Source organism: Monodon monoceros, unplaced genomic scaffold (genome assembly GCF_005190385.1).
Source record: "Monodon monoceros isolate NGI ecotype Baffin Bay Population unplaced genomic scaffold, NGI_Narwhal_1 Super_Scaffold_22, whole genome shotgun sequence".
Classification (NCBI taxonomy): Eukaryota; Metazoa; Chordata; class Mammalia; order Artiodactyla; family Monodontidae; genus Monodon; species Monodon monoceros.
In genome coordinates this window covers 122,688,424-122,705,120 of record NW_021703779.1, presented here as the reverse complement: position 1 = coordinate 122,705,120, position 16,697 = coordinate 122,688,424, and the positions used below count along the sequence as shown (strand labels likewise).

Below are 16,697 nucleotides of genomic sequence, written 5' to 3'. Positions count from 1 at the left end.
CAGTAGTCAGAGTGACCTCTAAGGATTAGATCTAACCATACCATTCCTTTGCTTGAAACCCTTCATTGGTTCCCGCCAACCACAGGATAAAACCCAACCCTTCAGTGTGGGTTATAAGTTCTTCTGATTTAACATCTGAGTCAGAGTTGCTGCCATCCTGAACTATCTGCAGTGCTCCAAATACTCCATGCATTTGGGCCTTCATACCTGAAACACTCCTTCCACCACACAGTGACTCCACAGCGAACGCTTGTTCATCTCCCTTACCTTTCATTTTATGTCTCTTCCTGGACTCTGGGCTACTGTCCCTGCCATCTGCTCCCATAGAACTCGGTACTCCTCCCATCACAGCCCTGTCATTACTTCTTTACCTGACTTCTTCCCCAGCTGGATGGTGAGCTCCGTGACGGAAAGGCTAAGTCTATCTTGCTCATGATTATATCCCCAGTACATAGCCTAGCAGGGGCTAAATCAATGTTTGCTGAATGAATGAGCAATAAGCCCAGGTAAACTTGAGCCCTACACATTTCAAAGAGGAAAGTAAATCATAAAAAAAGATACAATTTTTTTAAAAATCAATTTTACGTATGTCACAGAACACAACTGTTTTCTTCAAAAAGTAAATATAAGATAATAACAGTGTTCAGCTCTGGGTAGTGGATTATGGTTGAGTTTTTTTCCTTTCTTCTACATAGCCTTTTTACCAAATTGTCTATAATGAGTGTGTCTTACTTTTATGGTGGAAAAAATGTTATAAATTATAAACTACAAAGAACCCTAATACAAAATATTTTTACCTCTTTTCCTCAAAACAAAGAGTGCCATATACAGTGAAATATGATCACTGGGTTTTTTCTACCACTTTGCTTGAAGGTGAATAACAACATGAAATCCCTGCTTTATTTAACGCCAACAGAAGTATATATATGTTGATAACATAACCCAAGTTGCAAAAATCACATCACTATCTAGGACCTGAAATGCAAGCAGTGCTTTTCATATGTTTTTTAAAATTCTGTAGAAGCTATTTTAAATAAGAATTCGGATTCTGGTTTGATGCACAAAAACTGAATTATATCTTTATTTTATATTTAGAAATAAACACAACAAAAATAAGAACTAATTTTTATCCTTCTAGAACACTCCATCAGGTTTGGATGACTGGGACAGTCTCCTCTGCTCTGAAAGACATGTCCTTCTCAACGGGAAAATAACGCTACAGGAGAAAAGTAAAGTAGAGTTAAACAACTTGAAAACTACTATACACACATCACACTTTGTTATAGAAGGAACTGACTGCGACAAAGTTCTCAAATTCTATATATTGAATGCTATGATTAACTTAGTTATTTTCAGTTTGCCAACGTATCATCTTATTACCATGAGGCATACAGACAAAATACGCTATAGCAAATACCATTACAATGACAATTTCTGAATAACAAAGTTAACTTCCATGCCTCAGAGAATGACCCACAGAAATCAAGTTTTGTTAGTCTAGTTATAATGTCATATGTGTGCATACACACGTGTGTGCATATATTGGGTTGGCCAAAAGTTTCATTCGTTTTTTTCCATAAGATGGCTCTAGTAGCGCTTAGTTGTCTTTAACTTCATTCGAAACCATTTTGTTAGATTGTATTGTGACAGCTGTTATATCAGCATGCGTTTTAAAAAAACTTATCAAAACTGGTGAATTTTTGTGTAGCCATTTTAATATTGAAGATGGAAGAAAAAAGCAACATTTTCTGCATATTATGCTTTATTATTTCAAGAAAGGTAAAAAAGCAACTGAAACGCAAAAAAAAAAAAAAGATTTGTGCAGTGTATGGAGAAGGTACTGTGACTGATGGAACGTGTCAAAAGTGGTCTGCGAAGTTTCGTGCTGGAGATTTCTCGCTGGACGATGCTCCACGGTCGGGCAGACCAGTTGAAGTTGATAGCGATCAAATCGAGACATTAATTGAGAACAATCAACATTATACCACGTGGGAGATAGCCGACATACTCAACATATCCAAATCAAGTGTTGAAAATCATTTGTACCGGCTTGGTTATGTGAATCGCTTTGATGTTTGGGTTCCACATAAGTTAAGCGAAAAAAACCTTCTTGACTGTATTTCCACATGCGATTCTCTACTTAAACATAACAAAACGTTCCAGTTTTTAAAACAAATTGTGACAGGTGATGAAATGTGGATACTGTACAATAATGTAGAACGGAAGAGGTCGTGGGGCAAGTGAAATGAACAACCACCAACCACACCGAAGGCCGCTTTTCATCCAAAGAAGGTGATGTGTATATGGTGGGATTGGAAGGGAGTCCTCTATTATGAGCTCCTTCCGGAAAACCAAACGATTAATTCCAACAAGTACTGCTCCCAGTTAGACCAACTGAAAGCAGCACTCGACAAAAAGCGTCTGGAATTAGTCAACAGAAAACGCATAATCTTCCATCAGGATAACGCCAAGACCGCATGTTTCTTTGATGACGAGGCAAAAACTGTTACAGCCTGGCTGGGAAGTTTGATTCAACCACCATATTCACCAGACATGGCACCTTTGGATTTCCATTCATTTCGGTCTTTACAAAATTCTCTTAATGGAAAAAATTTCAATTCTATGGAGGACTGTAAAAGGTACCTAGTTACCTATGAGCTTCAGGAGCTAATAGAGTGCTACAGTGACACTCCAACTGTCAGAATGAGAGTAGCCGAGTAGCAGAATTTTGAGTGTCAGGTTATACTTGGGTGGGGCGGGTTGAGGGGTACAACTGCCCAAGAAAAGAGGAGTCTTGAAAATACACTGGTGGGGGAGATACTCGTAGAGGGGTACACTGAGCTAATACTCCCGGCTCTTTAGGAGTGCTGGAATGTGTTTTAAAAGGCGGAAAGAAAGAGTCCTAATTTTAGGAAGTAGTCCACAGATTCATGCTCTCATATTATAGATAAAGCTGCATAAGTTTACAAGTCCACACAGATATACCTACCAAAAAAACCAAGAAAAGCAGCTATTCTGAGACCTTTTCTGAGGATCACTCAGAGGTTTTAGGTTAAAAAAGAAGCATGTTCAGGATGTTTTAAGCTGTGTAACAGACCTGAAGTTGTCACCAGGGTAGGGACAGGGTGCTACTGTTAACTTTTCCGTAAACTTACTGGTTTATTATTTCTTAGTGGAATCTTTTTTTCCTTAAAATAAAAATAACTTTTCTTTGCTCAAAAAGATAAAAAGTTTTGGGAAGATAGAAATACGAAGTTGCCGGAAAAATGGCAGAAGGTAGTGGAACAAAAGGGTGAATATGTTGTTCAGTAAAGTTCTTGGTGAAAATGAAAAATGTGTCTTTTACTTAAAAACTGAAGGCACTTTTTGGCCAACCCCCAATATATGTGCATGTGTGTACTGCATTAAAGTTATACAAAGTAATATATAGGTATGTGTAATAATATACATGTATTATTATTATATATATTTATGTATTACCTTATATAAATAATACATCAATTACATACACATAGATAATACCTTGTATAAGAATTTTCTTTTGTTTCCTCTGAGATAAGTCACTTTTCCTATTCATCTAGTCCAAATCTCCATTTTGCAGCTTCGTGAACTGAGCCCAGGAAAGTTAAGGGACTTGCCCAAACTCCCACCGTAAATAACAGGAGAACTGGGACTAAAACCAGAGTCTCCTGACGCTCAGTTTAATGGTCTGTTATTCCACTCCTCTCCTTCTCCATAACTGAGGCTAGAAATGAACACCTTGAGTAATGCACTGCAATTTTCAAAGCATTTTCACATATGCTTAAGCTACACACACACACATACACACACACACACCCTCAGCTGATGGTATCAAGGCTAAGTTACTTGCCCATGGAAATGCCACTACTTAATGGCCTGAGTCTCCTGACTCCCAATCTAGTACCCTATTCCTTGAAGTATACTTCTTTTCTCACAAACCATTTTATTCTTACTGGGCCCTTGGTAATTACTTTGGGAGGAGGAGACCCAGGCCAAGGCTAGGGGATCTGTAAGTCTGTGCAAGTGAAATGAGGCCCAGGTAGTCCCCTCGTGTGTGATCCTGGGATCCCCTCTCTGAACCTCTTCTAATACTGGATTGTGTACGTTTGGGGAGCAGGTAGCTGAAACTATACCTAGGATCCAAGATTTGATCTCAGATTTGTCAGACTCCTGAGGCTATGCTCCTTCCCCCGGATATGCCATGTGGTCAACACACGTGGAGGACCATGGTCATTATTATTTAGCAAGGGTGTCTATCATGGAGCTTCAGAGTCAGGGCAGGCAGATTCCATTTCTTTGTTTCCCTGAAGGGCTGAACTATGTATACCAAATAATATGGCACCCAAACAACCTAGCACATTTCTTGTCCACCTTCCTCCCATCCAGATATCCCTAGTGATAATATTTGTTTCAGAAGCTGATACTCCTGTGGTCCAAACATTTGTGGGATAAAAAAAATAGGCATCAACTGAACCAAGATGTTGATAACAAGAATCAAATATTAAATACTTCAACTTTATATCCTATTGTCATTACCTTTGGTCTCCTGCTCCTTTTTATCACCTAACCTTTCCTCATCTGTTGCTTTCCCTAACGTTTCAGCAACCCTCTTTAGTTTGCTTCTTCGGTTCTTGAAACCCTTTAAAATTCTCTTGACTTTCCTTCGTAAAGGATTGGCCCATGTGCTGCAATATTAAAAGTTCAAAGTGAAACCTTACTTCTCAACAGTGACAGAACAATAACAATGGTGGGTTATAAGGAAAAGGCTATTTGCTCACATAACTCTTTACACATTCCCACCTAACTGTTTAATTCCAGATTTAATAACTCTGATAGAAAGTATTACACTTGGCTCACTCATATTTATCATTGTAACCATAATTATTATTCTATATAGCATTATTTTGATCATTGGATCCTCTGCAACAGGAGTGCCATCCTACTTCCCTCTGCTGACATCAATGTTACCCACCCTTCAAGATCCAGCTTATATATTATTTGTCTAGATAGCCTTCTCTTTCACTCTTAGCCTATAGGGATCCCTCTCTCTCATGAACTTCAAAACTAAATAGTAATAGTTCACATTACATGATCATCTACAATTTTACAATTTCACACTCACACTCACTATTGCTATCATTGGGTATTCAATCCTGTTCTTCTTTGCATTTGTGTGGACAGTGGATGGAGGTGGGTGCTTGAGAGCCTCTCACAGGCCAAGAACTTGGCCAGGTGCTTTACATATTTTATCTTATTTAATCCTCACGACAGCCCTATAAGGTGCAAATGATTAAACTGGGGGCTTAAAGAGGTAAGATAACTTATCCAAGGTCATACATAGCTAGTAAATAGAGGTGTTACTAGTATTTGAACTTATGTCTGTCTGACTCAAGTACAGACGTTTTCTATTAGACAACACTGCAGCATTAGCAAATAATGACTAATAACGGCAGGTATGATAGAATTCCTGCATTCCAAGGCCTGTGTATAAGTACTTCATGTGCATGATCTTATTTAGTTGATGAGGCAGGCACTATTTCTATCATTTCCATTTTTCATACAGGAAATTGAGGCACTGAGAAGGAAGGTAATTTGCCCAAGGTCACCAGACTACTCAGTACTGGAGGCAGGATTCAAATGCAGACCTGCTTAAATCTAAAACACAATCTCTTACCCACTACGCTATTGTAGTCTATTTTGTCTACTGTTGTCTTATCTTTATCCCCAGAGCTTGGAAATAACTTCAGGCTAGAGCTTTACCTTGTAACTTCATATATCCCACAGAGCCTGGTAACCCAGTGAGGACTCAGGAAATGTTAGTTGATATTTATGTTTACAGAGCTTTCACTTTCTAAATACCTAAAAACAATCCAAGGAAAAGAAACAGGAATGCCCAAAGCAGAGGTAAGGATGGAAACACAAAAGAGAAAGAAAGAGAGAAATATTTGCATATAAGATTATGAAGAGGTTTGCATATAAGATTATGAAGAGGTAATGACAGATACATATTCCTATCCTCAGCTCAATGCTAGATAGTGTACAGAAGAGGATACCTGGCCCCGACAGTGCTACTTAGCTATACAGAGCAGCGGGTTCTGTGCATGTGGGGCCCAAAGACAGAAAATCCTGATTTTGACATGACTCTGAAGGTAATACTCACTTTTCTCCCCTAAAACTACATTACTGAGTTGTCACTGAGCTCCACTAGCTAAGGCAGATATGGAGCAAATAAACACCTTTTTCTCAATTAATCATAAAAAGTCTCCAGGCATAAATGAAACAGTGGGTGAAGGCCAAAAATATATTTATATGATTTACCTATGGTCTATTTACATTGCAGTGCTGTTAACTGCAGTCTCAAAAAAAACAAAAAACAAAAAACCTGAAACAACTACATAGTTCTCAGTCCCCTGGGGCTACATGTGTTTCAGAATGCAGAATATCTTGGATTTTAGAAAGGTAATATGACATGATATACTGCATATTACATGACACGCTCATGGGGTCTATGGCCGCATCTCATGATCAAACAGTAATATTTCTACAACAAAATATATGAATATTCACTCTAACCATTAAATAATGACTAGAAAGTGTCTCAGGTCAGGTCAGATCAGGTTTTGCTGCCAAATGAGTTAGGAAAAAAGTTTTAGGTTTGCAGAACTTCTTGAATTTCAGAATTTTAGATAAGAAATTAGGGACTTATACTTTTTTTCCAATGCTGTGACTTCAATATATCTTACTTCACATAATTAAAATGACTATGTTTTCTTTAGCCACAGATTTTATTTTAAATTTAATGGTGTACATTTCCCCTTAATTAACAAAGAAAAATGCAACACAGCCTTATTATTTTAAAACTCACTGCACTGGTTTAGGTTGCAGAGGACTTGGTATTAGGTTCAACCTTCTAACATTACTGAGATCCAAAGTTACATTTTCTACCCAATATCTAATAAGAATGCTCAAGGGGGAAAGTAGGGGTGAGATTATTTGTTCAGTGTCCTAGAGGTGATTTTCTTCTTTTCATATAAAATGTCATATATTGTCACCAGCATACTCACACTTGAAATATACAGATCAACTTATCCAATACTCATTCACTCACTGACACATCTGCTCATTTATGAAATTAATGCTATTCTAAATAGCGAGACATAAAGATGAGTAAGACATGGGACCTGCCCTCAAAGGAGCTTAAAACTTAGAAGGGAAGGCAGATATATAGACTGATAATTATATCACATTGAGATAATCCAAGTAGAGGTAAGCAGAGGTTGGTAGAAGACAAACAGGAAGAAGCCTGACCCGATCTGGGCAGCAGGTTTGGGGTAAGCTTCCTAGAGGAGGTGACATCTAATACGAGGCCTGCATTCTGGGTGGAGTGAGCCAGATAAAGAAGAGTGGAGATAGGGAGATATATGACAGCATTTCTATCAGTGGGTAGGTACACCGTGTGAAAAGCTCAGAGTGGCAAGGCAGCAAGTTGTTTGTAAGCATCAAGTAGAATAGTGTGGCTGGAAACACTAAGTAGGCCCACTGGGAATTTCTAGTGATACATATCTATACAGTTGTGAGACTTTTTTTTTCCTCTAGGAATTCCCAGAAGCTTAGATGTAGAAGCAGAGAAGTGGTGTGGATTCAATTTCAATGAAGCAAAGGAGCTGGAAAGACTGTATTGATGTAACAGGCAATAGGATCCAGGGTAGATAAAGAAATCAGATGATGTTAAAAAGGTAGAAGACCAGGGGAAAAGAGAGCGTTAAAGAGTCTGGAGGTCTCAATGAAAACAGGGGTAGCAAAAGTAAAGAAAGGAAAAACCTAGAAAACAAGGCACACCTCCCCCCATGGTCAAAGAGTAGGATTTTGAAGTTTAAGATTTCAGAGACTCATAGGTTCAATTTTTGATGAATGATAAGGTTCAGGATATGGGCACAAAAATGGGTGGCCAATGCAGAGTGCAGGCAAGAGTCCTCAGAATTGAGTACATCAGGGAAGTCTAAGGCTATGGACTTAGATGGCTCATAACATGGACAGCAAGGCTATCCAGGAAGATGATCAGATGGAGAACACAACATCTAGCAAGTGCCTAAACCAAGCAGGAGCTCAATAAAGATATGCAGAAAGAATGAATGAATAAACGGTCGAACTGGAGAATCTAGTGCAATTCCAAATGGGCTGTGTACCAGATTCATTTGGGGTGCTTTAAAAATATAAATTTCAGGACCAAACCTCAGACTTACAAAATCGGAATCTCTTGGGTAAAGCCCGGCAATCTGTATTATTAAATATTCCTAAGGTTACTTCCACAGAAGCCATCTACAGTCCACAGTTTGAGAAACACTGATCTAGTGGGTTGATTTTTCCATGTTCCTTAATAAACTATAATTCATTAATATAAACATAAATTATTTAAGATAGTTAAAGAACATAACATCACTTTTACAGCTAGGAAAGCTTATAAATTTAACTTATCATTTGCAACGTCACAAAACAGTCATAAAATCCACAGAAATGACTAACTAGATTATTCCAATAATTATTTACTGATTTGCTTACCACATGGTCTAGAGATCAAGTGGTTCTCAAACCGGAGTGTACATGAGAATCACTTGTTGGGCTCGTTAAAACACAAATTGCTGGACTTTAAACCCAGAGTTTCTGATTCAGCAGGTCTGGGGTGGGGCCTGAGAACATGCGTTTCTTACATGTTCCAAAGGAATGATGATGATACCTGTGCAGAAACCCCATTTGGGTATCCCCAGTTCTAGACTCAAAGAAGTATGAACTTGGCCCCAGTGTCCTCACAGAGGTTACAATTTAGCTAGAGAAAGAAAACAAACAATAGGAAACAAAGGATAATTACATGTTAGATTATGTGGATAAGAATACCAGCACAGAAAGAGGTTTTAAGACAAGACAAAACACTGGAATCTGGAGCAGTTGCAGAGCACTTCATGGAAGAGTTGGGGCAGCTGCAATTTGAAGGTAAGAAAGAATTCAAACAAGTGAAGAGGATGAAGAAGAACAATCCCAAGACCTAGGAAGAACATGGGCAAAAGAACAGAGGCAAGAATAAAGCCTGGGGTACGCCAAGAAAAGTAAAGAGAGTTCCCTGGCTGGGGCAAAAGATACATGGAGTATTATAAGAAATATTACTGGAGTTATAGAATGAGTCCAATATAGATGAAAGCCACAGCCCTTCGAGTGGACTTGAAGCAACAAGATGCTGCTGTTTTTATCTAATTTTCTTCCTATTTCCTATAGTAAAAAGAGAAAGAAATCGGAAGACAGATTGGAATCCTTGCTCTATCACTACGTAACCCTGAGCAAGAAGCCAAACCTCCCTGCACCTGTCTTGAAGGTCACACACAACAATGTACGTGAAAACTTCACATAAACTGGAAAAGGCCAAACATGCTCACTGTTTTTATCTGTGCCTTTTGAGTGTGACTTTCTATCTTGGATACTTGTATATACCCTTTATTAGACTATGTGTCCCTTGAAAGCACAGAGCATGATCTGATTCACCTCTTTGCCCTTCACAGCACCTAACAGATGGCCTGGAATCCAGATATTCTTGAATGCATTAGAAGTTCTTGAATGATATAATGAAATGAAATAATGCTATTTTAGGAAGATAAGCCTGGCAGGATATAACAGGATGGATTAGAAGGAGAGTAGACTAGGGGTCCACGTATATGTCCAAATTAGCTTGGCAAGCATCCTTACTCACTCTCTCCTTCCTAACGGCACAGCCACACATTCCTATTGAAGGGCCAGGAAACTTCTCCAGGACCTAAAGCCTAGCCATCTTCCAAAAACCACCTGCAGCCCCATCGCAGTTATTGTGTCTCTTGTATAAATTATTTGCATTGGACATATCATCTCAATGCTCTCCTCAGTTCCCAATTCTGCCTTTGCATTTGGATGCTAGCTAGTCTTGTGTTATGGACTGAATGTTTGTGTCCCTAAAATTCGTCTTGAAGCCCTAGCTCCCAGTATGGTTGCACTGAAGATGGTACCTCTAGGGAGTAATTAAGGTTAAACGAGGTCATAAGGGTGGGGCCTTGATCAGTAAAATTAATGTCATTATAAAAACTAATTTTAAAATTCTTTTTAGTAAAAACCAGAGAGCTTTCTCTTTCTCTCTCTACCCCCCTCACAGGCATCATGGAAAGGCCATGTGAGCACACAGAGAGAAGGTGGCCATCGGCAAGCCAGGAGGAGAGCCCTTACCAGAAACCAAATCAGCTGGCATCTTGATCATAGACTTCTAGCCAGCAGAACTGTGAGAAAATAAATGTTTACTGTTTAAGCCAACTGGACTGTGGTATTTTGTTATGGCATCCCTGGAAGACTAATATATTTTGCTCCCCTTTTGCTCCTCTCCTGAAACCACTTACTTAGGACAGCAGTTGACAACATAAAAGGCCTGGACTAAGCTGCGACTATAAAATATGAAGAGGTAAATCCCAGACTCATCCCAAAGGAAACCAAAAAAATGACAGGGAGCCTGAAAGAATAGAATTACATATTAAGGATAAAGGAAAGTAAATAGTCACAGATGATTCCAAGGTTTCTAGCCTGGGAGACTAAAGAAATCACTGACAGAAATGAACGGGTGTCAAGGGGAGATGATTTGGGAGAAAAAGAAGTTCAGTTTTGCAATGCTGCAGTAAGTGCATTTTGCACTAACAGAACACCCAATTCATGAAGGCAGTTGGAAATATAAAACAGATAGAGGTGAGGATTTCAGGATGTATGTTTAAGAGTCATTTATCCAGACAAGCCCAGAACATTATGTTCAGAAAGGACTTCAGAAATTTTCTAACTCAATTCTCTACTCTAACTTTATGAGAAAATCAATACCAAAAAAAGTTAAGCTCACTATAAAACTGGTAGTGAAGGCAGAAGTAGAACACAGATCTTTTAAAATATTCTTTCTACTACATACTTGTAATATTCTCTGATAGATGAGAATAAGGCTTTGGGAGACAACCACAGTTGGGAAAACAAAGAGAAGCAAATTGAGGTGGATCAGAATGGTAAGGAGAACAATGAAATCCAAGGAAGGAAAGTTTCAAAAAGGAAGCAGTCAACAGTGTACCTGTGACAAAAAGGTCAAGTTGGATGGAAACTGAGAAAAGGCCACTGCATTTTGCAATGAGGTTATTAGTTACTTGGCAACGAACTCTTCTTTTTAATAGTACCTAATATCCCAGAATTCTCTAAAATGCTGCCCTTGGAGTCCCTGCAATAGGAATACCTCAGACATATAATCCGCATATAATGAGGTTCTCTTATTATTTCAATAACTAAATTACCTTGAACAGGGTCCAAGAAGAACTGGCTTTATGTGAATTTCAAATCTATAGTGACTCATGTTAGATAAGGGTTCCAGTTTGCTCACATTCTCATCTGATCATATTTTGTCAAAGTTCTTACAGCCCAGCCATACTTTTAAAATTTATAGACTTTATTTCCTTTCTTTGAATTCATATGTATATAATCCTAGGAACTTCAAACCTTTCAGCAGTTGGCTAATTACTGCATAATCCTTTTCAAAATAACATTACTAATTATATTGTACAGTATAATGAGACACACAAACATAGGGATTTGAAAATGTAAATGCCTATTTTTAAAATTCAATGGGTGATGATTTTTAGGCAATTTTTGACACATTTATTCCCAATTCTTTACCTCCCATTCTATGAGAGTAAGTGGTATTAAGATTGTCTACATAATGAAAACCACATTATAATACAGAGAATCACTCAGCAGGATTTGTCTAAATGTAGAAATTTTCAGTAACAGCCATCTGGCAAGCAGCAACATTGAAAGTGTATGGGGGATGTGCTATTTACATCATCTGTGTATCAGATGATCTACAATCTTAAAAAAACATGGCTTTTTTATTAGTTGAAAGAAAACGTAGTCTTGTCATTTTCAGACTGAGTTCTGAATTTTTCTTAATTCGAACTTACAAATTCAATCTGACAGGAAGAAAAAGAACATTGAAAATACACTTCATCTGATTTTAATAGGCATGGTATTACAATGTTTGAATCTTCCACCTTACTAAAGCTATGTACACACTCAAGTATCATATCACTATATAATACACAGGATGTTTAACTGGCATATACATACAGATTAAACTTTATATAAAAACAGATAAAGATTAGAAGCTGAATTTTGCACTTGAAACTACTGTTATTGGCACTGTATTACTGTAACAGGAAAAATTCAGCCACCCCCTTTCTCCTCTCTCGCCCTAGAGCCCCCTCCCCTGCTTCCTTTTGTCCCAATCCACCTGTTTGTTCCTTCATCTCTATGTAAGTCTTAAGCCTACCAGTGACACTTAAACCTAATGAGGCTTCTGATCCCTATTAATGAGAATAAAAATAGATCTTACATAACCTTGAAGACATAATGAATTTCAAAATGCATCTTATATGCGAGTTTAATAAGGCTATTAGTAGCAAATTCTTAGAAAGCTTTTCACTAATGCTCTCTGCTCCCTTTTGTATATGTGAACCAGTTCAAGCTGGCTTGAGTTTTCTGTTTACCTGGTTCATACCACACTTGAATACAGAAGTAAACTACAGATTCAGTTACAGATTATTAAAGGGGCAAAGTTCAGCCACTCCTGCTTAGAAATGATAAGCATTTAAGGGATCTATAGTAAGGAGACTCCATCTGGATGTAATGAATTCTGTGGGAGGGCCCCCTCCCCACCTAACCCAAATCTTGTCCTCCCTTCAAAAACTCAGCTCAAATAGCACTTCCACCATGGAGCCCACTCTGTCCTCTCCCACTCAGCCTTATCCCCAATGCCTCAGAACTTTTATAAGTTACTGCCACCACTCATTTTAGTCCTTAATTATATTCCATCTTATATTGTTCTTAATATGTCATGCTTGGGATTTATTTTAAGGTAGACTGAAGCTCCTTAAAACTAGAGCCTATCTCTTAGACATTGCTGCATCCTCCACAATACCTAGCACAAGCAGTGACTGAACATGGTCAACTGTAGAAAGCGTGAATCAGGCATTAAAAAATGAAATGCATTTGTCTCTGGAAAGTGATTATCCTCTTTAGATAAACTGCTTTCATTCCTCCCCTCTACTCATATTACTTCTCATTTTTCATCCCTCCAACTCTTGCCAGTTGTTAGCTCCTTAGGTTACCTGTAAATAAAAGGCACTGCCCAAAATATAGGAGCTGAGGAATGTCAAAACATCATTTGTTTGGCTTATGACTGAAGGCCAAAATAGAAGAACTACAACAGCTTTTTCCTGAAGGAATGTATATTCAATGTATAGGAAAGGATCCAGCAAGAGGAGCTTAAGAGTATCTTCCAGGGACTTCCCTGGTGGCGCAGTGGTTAAGAATCCACCTGCCAATGCAGGGGACACGGGTTCGAGCCCTGGTCCAGGAAGATCCCACATGCTGTGGAGCAACTAAGCCCGTGCACAACTACTGAGCCTGCGAGCCGCAACTACTGAAGCCCACGCGCCTAGAGCCCATGCTCCGCGCAACAGGAGAAGCCACCGCAGTGAGAAGCCCGCGCACCGCGACGAAGAGTAGCCCCCGCTCAGTGCAACGAGAGAAAGCCCGCACGCAGCAATGAAGACCCAACACAGCCAAAAATAAATAATACATAAATAAATAATTTTTCTTTTTAAAAAAGAGTATCTTCCAATGCCTCAAAGGTTCTTCTAACAACGAGGCCCAGATCATGTTACTATAGATATGCATTTCGCTGTGGGCCCCTCTGATTCAGAAAAACAACTGTGTTTGGCTTCTTTCTTTTCTTTTTCTAAACCACTACACATTGATTTTACTGCTGCATCTATTTCCCTTTTATGGGATCATTTATTTTACCTACTGTAATTTACTACTGTAACAGTTTATCTAGCTCTTTATTCTTTGAGATGGAGAACAGAAAGTGAGTTAAGGGGATAGCTCTAAAGAGATACCTTGCCCCCAAAAAGGAGGGTTTAGCAGGCTTTGGCCTCCATTTACACTCCTTGATTGGTATCAGGGATAGGATCTTTGTTCTAACACAATTATTCTCCTTGCTTCTAAAATCAGCTTACCAGGAAAAGCTGACAGTGCCTCATCCACCCGCAACCATCCACTGTTCCTGGAAATTCAGCTAAGCAGCAAGCTGAAACTGACACCTGCTCTGAGGTTGCAACAAACAGCTCAGGATGACTGAAGGTACATACCACTCTTACACAAAATAGTAAAGTAAGTAAATAAATAAATAAACCATAGTAAACCAAAATTTATGGCATTCTATATATATACCATTCACATTGTTCAAGTCTCTCAAGCAGTTTGTATTATGTAAAAAGAAGAAAATATGTTCTATTAAAGGATAATCCTCTGGAACTCATTTTAGAGAAAACTCCAGTGTACCTTAGCATCCCCATAAAACTCCTTGGCAGAGGCATAGCAGAGGGACCATAACGAAATTATTATACCAGGCATATTATAACAGATACTCTAAATTGCATGGCATAATCCTAAGCTACCTATTTCTAGCAAATAGTATTTCATTTTTATTCATGGGTTATTTTTATATGAAATCAAGCTTTGGAGGGAAGACAGAAGGGTCAAAAATTCCACTCCTATTCCCATTCACCTGTGAAAAGAAAGAAAAGAAAGAAGCCTAGGAATAGAGATAACTCACTCATTATAGGAAACTAAGTGAAAACTGAGAAAAGAATTGACAGTCATGCAAACTGGAAAAGCTGAAAGGCTGTGACCCAACGGTGTCTTCAAAATGGTCTGAGAAAGTGATGAAAGCAATGAGAACGTTTAAATCACTATATGACTGCCTTCCAGGCTAGTCAACTCCATCCACTGTATTTCTTTATTCATTTATTCAACAAAAATATATTAAGCATCCACTATATGTGAGGCATTCTGCTATGAACTGAAACTACAATGATGAGTATGACAAATTCATCAGACTCAAGGAAAAGGTACAAAAAAGAAAAAAAAAAGACTTAATGATCTTTATGGAAAATAAGGTAACATGTATAGTCTAAATCTTCTGGTGAAATCTAAATAATTTCTTGGTAACTCAAATATCACCTTCTTATTAACTCAAATAAAAACATCAAAGATGCTTAATCTTCAACAGGCACCTTTTCTTTACCAAAAAGTTTAAGGAGGAACTTGCTCTCAGGGTTGTGCTAGTGCCGACCCTGCACTTGCACAAACCTGAGAGTGAGTGCCTCACTCACCCGACCCTAGCCCTGGCCCTGCTCTCTACCTCCACACCCACTCTGTCCCAGTAGGTAGGGAGCTATTTAGAAAAACTTACAAGCATCATGCCAACAGCCCACTGGGATTTTGTATAAGATGCTAATAAGAAATCTGATACAAATTGGCTTGAAGGAAGATCAAGACTTTAAGACCCAATGGTAGACGACCATCTACTAGATGGAAGCTAACACTTCTGGGAATCCTTCTGATTTGCAGTTAATAACCACGTCCACTCCACATACCCTCAGCTCACTGATTTATTTTTCCTTCCAATTGGGATTTTGTTTGATGCGGGAATGTACAGACTATGCAAGAGGATGTCTTAAATTTATGGAAAAATAAAATAACATGCATTGAAGAAATATTACGGTAACTCAACTTTTAGGTTTTTCCCAAGCTACCTTCTTTTAAACAAAAGGGACCCAAACATAATCCCTGTGCTTTTGGAGCTATGAATAAATGTGTCTACACAGAAATATTCAAGTATACTCAGCAATCAGCAAATAAAAGTTGATGTCTGCCTACCTCCTCTGGCAAAGCAAGCAGCAACAAATGGGCAGACATCCCAGGATGAGAATGCTGATCACACCAAGCCCAAACATCCGGAACATCTGCATAGGCTCTGGTGGTTTAATTATATCCTGTTATTTTTATGACTTAAGCAAGAGAAGCAAATCTGAGCTCTTTCATAGTCTTTATTAAAAAAACTATCAGTTAATAAAGTAAAATAAGGAGGTATTCTTATATGACAGGTAAATATCATTGGTGCTCTGTAAGTAGCAGGAGTTCATGAAATGTTCTTGAAATACAACTAAAGGTTACACTTTAAGTATGTTCCCCCCAATGGAAGCCTTAACCAAATGATCCTACTGCTTTCGTTACCAGATTATTACGATTCAGACTATATATATTTCTTCCTATGACCCAAGCATGTTTTTTCCTTGGCCATATGTTATATATCCTACAATACTCAGGAAGTGAATTCATCTAAGAATACTTAACTTGACAAAGGAATTGTTTCTTAAATGTTTACTTCTCAACTATAAAACATTATATTAAATGAGAAATCAAGAATCTGCAGGTGAATAAGTATATTTTATTCTTATATTCATTTGGAAATGCATTCTAATATGATTGGGGAATTGTAAGTCACGGTTCAATTTTTCCCTCTACAAGAACCAAATGTCTCTTCACACATAATATAAAGACTAAACTGATGAATGAATTATAAACACCATGTGACAGTGTTAAAATTGTAATACTATGTTCATGATCAGGTTTCAATTCCCATTATTAATACTAGATATTCAACAAAGACCTGTAAATTGAATAGGGACTATATTAACCTAAGACACTGTTTTGCATGTGTCCTTTCTGTACCATTTGTT

General features: G+C 38.2%; 1 protein-coding gene across 1 annotated transcript in view; it reads right to left on the bottom strand.

The window, feature by feature from the left end:
* Nucleotides 1-1,062: 1,062 nt before the first annotated feature.
* Nucleotides 1,063-16,697, bottom strand: part of FMR1NB (FMR1 neighbor) — a 33,311-nt gene continuing 17,676 nt past the window's right edge. Inside the window, exons 4-6 of the mRNA XM_029240246.1 lie at nt 15,835-15,931; nt 4,558-4,706; nt 1,063-1,216 (exon numbers count right to left, since the gene is read on the bottom strand). Coding sequence (XP_029096079.1) covers nt 1,200-1,216; nt 4,558-4,706; nt 15,835-15,931 — 263 coding nt within the window. The 3' untranslated portion in view covers nt 1,063-1,199. The remainder of the gene's footprint in view (nt 1,217-4,557; nt 4,707-15,834; nt 15,932-16,697) is intronic.